At 44.3% G+C, this 2,500-nt stretch overlaps 1 protein-coding gene across 1 annotated transcript in view; it reads left to right on the top strand.

Moving 5' to 3' along the window:
* dnah2 (dynein, axonemal, heavy chain 2) overlaps positions 1–2,500 on the top strand; it is a 453,668-nt gene that overhangs the window by 384,313 nt on the left and 66,855 nt on the right. Inside the window, exons 66-67 of the mRNA XM_063186341.1 lie at positions 1,405–1,574; positions 1,983–2,099. Coding sequence (XP_063042411.1) covers positions 1,405–1,574; positions 1,983–2,099 — 287 coding nt within the window. The remainder of the gene's footprint in view (positions 1–1,404; positions 1,575–1,982; positions 2,100–2,500) is intronic.

Raw genomic sequence — 2,500 nt, 5'->3', positions numbered from 1 at the left:
GTGTGTGTTAGGAAAGGGAGATGCTCTCTGGGGAGAGGTAGAAAATGGGGTTCAGGTCTGCTGATAAATGAAAACATGATGATGCACAAAAATATACAAAAAGAGACAAAGTGCAAGAGTTACAGAAGAAGCGTGAAGGTGACAGGTGTGTGTGTGTGTGTGTGCGTGCGTGCGTGTGCGTGCGTGCGTGTGCGTGCGTGTTTGTGTGTGTTTGAACGAGGGAGAGATAGATAAAGAGAGGAAGAAAAAAAGAGAGAGAGAGTGTGTGTGTGTGTATTAGCGCTCAAATGTATTGGTGTGTTTGGCAAAGGCTTGAAAACAGCTGTGTCACGTCAGCGACAAAACATGAAGGTTTAAATAACAAAAGATAGCAGGAAAAAAAACAAGAGCAGGTGCTCAGGAGGAACAAAAAAGCATTAAAATTTGACAAGAGAGAAGTGAATTTAATAAATCTGTAAGATGTTAATGTGAGTCCAGAAAGGGCCAAGGAGAGATAGGGAGCAAACTCTGAGCAAGATGCTAAGCCCAGTTAATGCACAGAATATTCCACTTTAAAAACACTATATTGTTGAAATTCGGTTTTAAACCATTTCCGCTATATTCAATTTATATGTGTAGAGAAAAGCTGTTCCTCTGGAATGTTCCCACATTTAGAATGAATAACGATTGAATGAATAAGGAGAGACTGAATAGCGCAGTCATTCCGTTTAAACCTGGAATATTCCTTGCATCTAACTGTGCTCGATTTTTAAAAAGAGAGAGAACAGCTATTAAGTGTCTTCATTTGGCCCTGTGGTCCTCTTGGGTCAACTTTTGAACTCAGTGTTAAAATTGCAAAGCATTGCAAAGATTCACATTTACCCTTTTTATGTCTATAAGGTATTCATGAGTATTGCATAATTTCTAATGCTGTAATTACAAATACTGCACTAAAAATGCATAGTTATCGAACCAAGTCTAGATCAGTGACAGCTTGTACGTGCTGAATATATATGTACTGTATGTATTATTAAATACATGCATGTGCATCTGCATGTGTGTGAGTGTGAGTGAGTGCACATGTGGGTGTGGGTGATATATCTGTATGTACAGTATGACACCTTCACACTTTATGTAAATAATTAACTCACTGAAGGCGAGTGCTTGCTGAAACCTGTCGCTATGCAATATGCATCACTCTGTGTGTGTGTGTGTGTGTGTGTGTGTGTGTGTGTGTGTGTGTGTGTGTGTGTGTGTGTGTGTGTGTGTGTGTGTGTGTGTGTGTGTGTGTGTGTGTGTGTGTGTGCGTGCACGCACGCGCGTGCGGCGTGCGTGCGTGTTCATATGTGTGTCCGTGTCTGTGTGTCCGTGTCTATGTGCATGTACATACTTACCTGCGTCTGTGTGTGTGTGTGTGCTCACCAGGTGAGTCCAACTTCATCAAGCAGCTGGTGCACTTTGACAAGGACAACATCTCGGACCGCGTGCTGAAGAAGATCGGCCAGTACTGCACGCAGCCGGACTTCCAGCCCGAGATCATCGGACGCGTGTCCCTGGCTGCTCGCTCCCTGTGCATGTGGGTGCGCGCCATGGAGGTAGGACACCTATTATAAAGGGACACCCTCTCTCACACACACATACATATGGTATACACACACACACACACACACACACACACACACACACACACACACACACACACACACACACACACACACACACACACACACACACACACACACACACACACACACACACACTGATAGAAAGATAGAAAGAGAAACAGAGAGAGAGATAGAGATTTGCAGCTCATGAAAAATACACATGCAACTGAATCCATTGATGACGAATGTGCGTGTGTGTGTGTGTGTGTGTGTGTGTGTGTGTGTGTGTGTGTGTGTGTGTGTGTGTGTGTGTGTGTGTGTGTGTGTGTGTGTGTGTGTGTGTGTGTGTGTGTGTGTGTGTGTGTGTGTGTGTGTGTGTGTGTGTGGTCACTGCAACAGGTGTATGGGCGCATCTACAGAGTGGTGGAGCCCAAGAGAGCTCGACTGAACGCTGCCACATCCCAGCTGGCAGAAAAGCAGAGCGCCTTGGCAGACTCACAGGCCAAACTCAAAGAGGTGCGTGCATGCGTGCTTGCGTCTTTGTGTTTGTGTGTGTGTATCTGTATGCTTCTACTGTATATCTGCATGCTTCGTTCGTACTAGGTATATGTATTTGTGTATTTGTGTATGTGTGCGCGAGTGTGTGTGTGTGTGTGTGTGTGTGTGTGTGTGTGTGTGTGTGTGTGTGTGTGTGTGTGTGTGTGTGTGTGTGTGTGTGTGTGTGTGTGTGTGTGTGTGTGTGTGTGCATTTTTCATTTTTCATTTTTCTCTGTACACATATTTGTGTTGCGCCTCAGCTGTCGTGTCAACATAGTGTGCCAAGGGACTGCATTGAATGTTGTGGTCATGTGATATTTTGTTTGTTTGTTTGATTGTGAAATGGCAAGTTAGCATTTATGTGTTAATGTTAAGGTCTG

The sequence above is a fragment of the Engraulis encrasicolus genome, chromosome 21, assembly GCF_034702125.1.
Source record: "Engraulis encrasicolus isolate BLACKSEA-1 chromosome 21, IST_EnEncr_1.0, whole genome shotgun sequence".
Classification (NCBI taxonomy): domain Eukaryota; kingdom Metazoa; phylum Chordata; class Actinopteri; order Clupeiformes; family Engraulidae; genus Engraulis; species Engraulis encrasicolus.
Note: the sequence above shows the minus strand (reverse complement) of the source record. Positions and strands in the feature narration are given on the sequence as shown.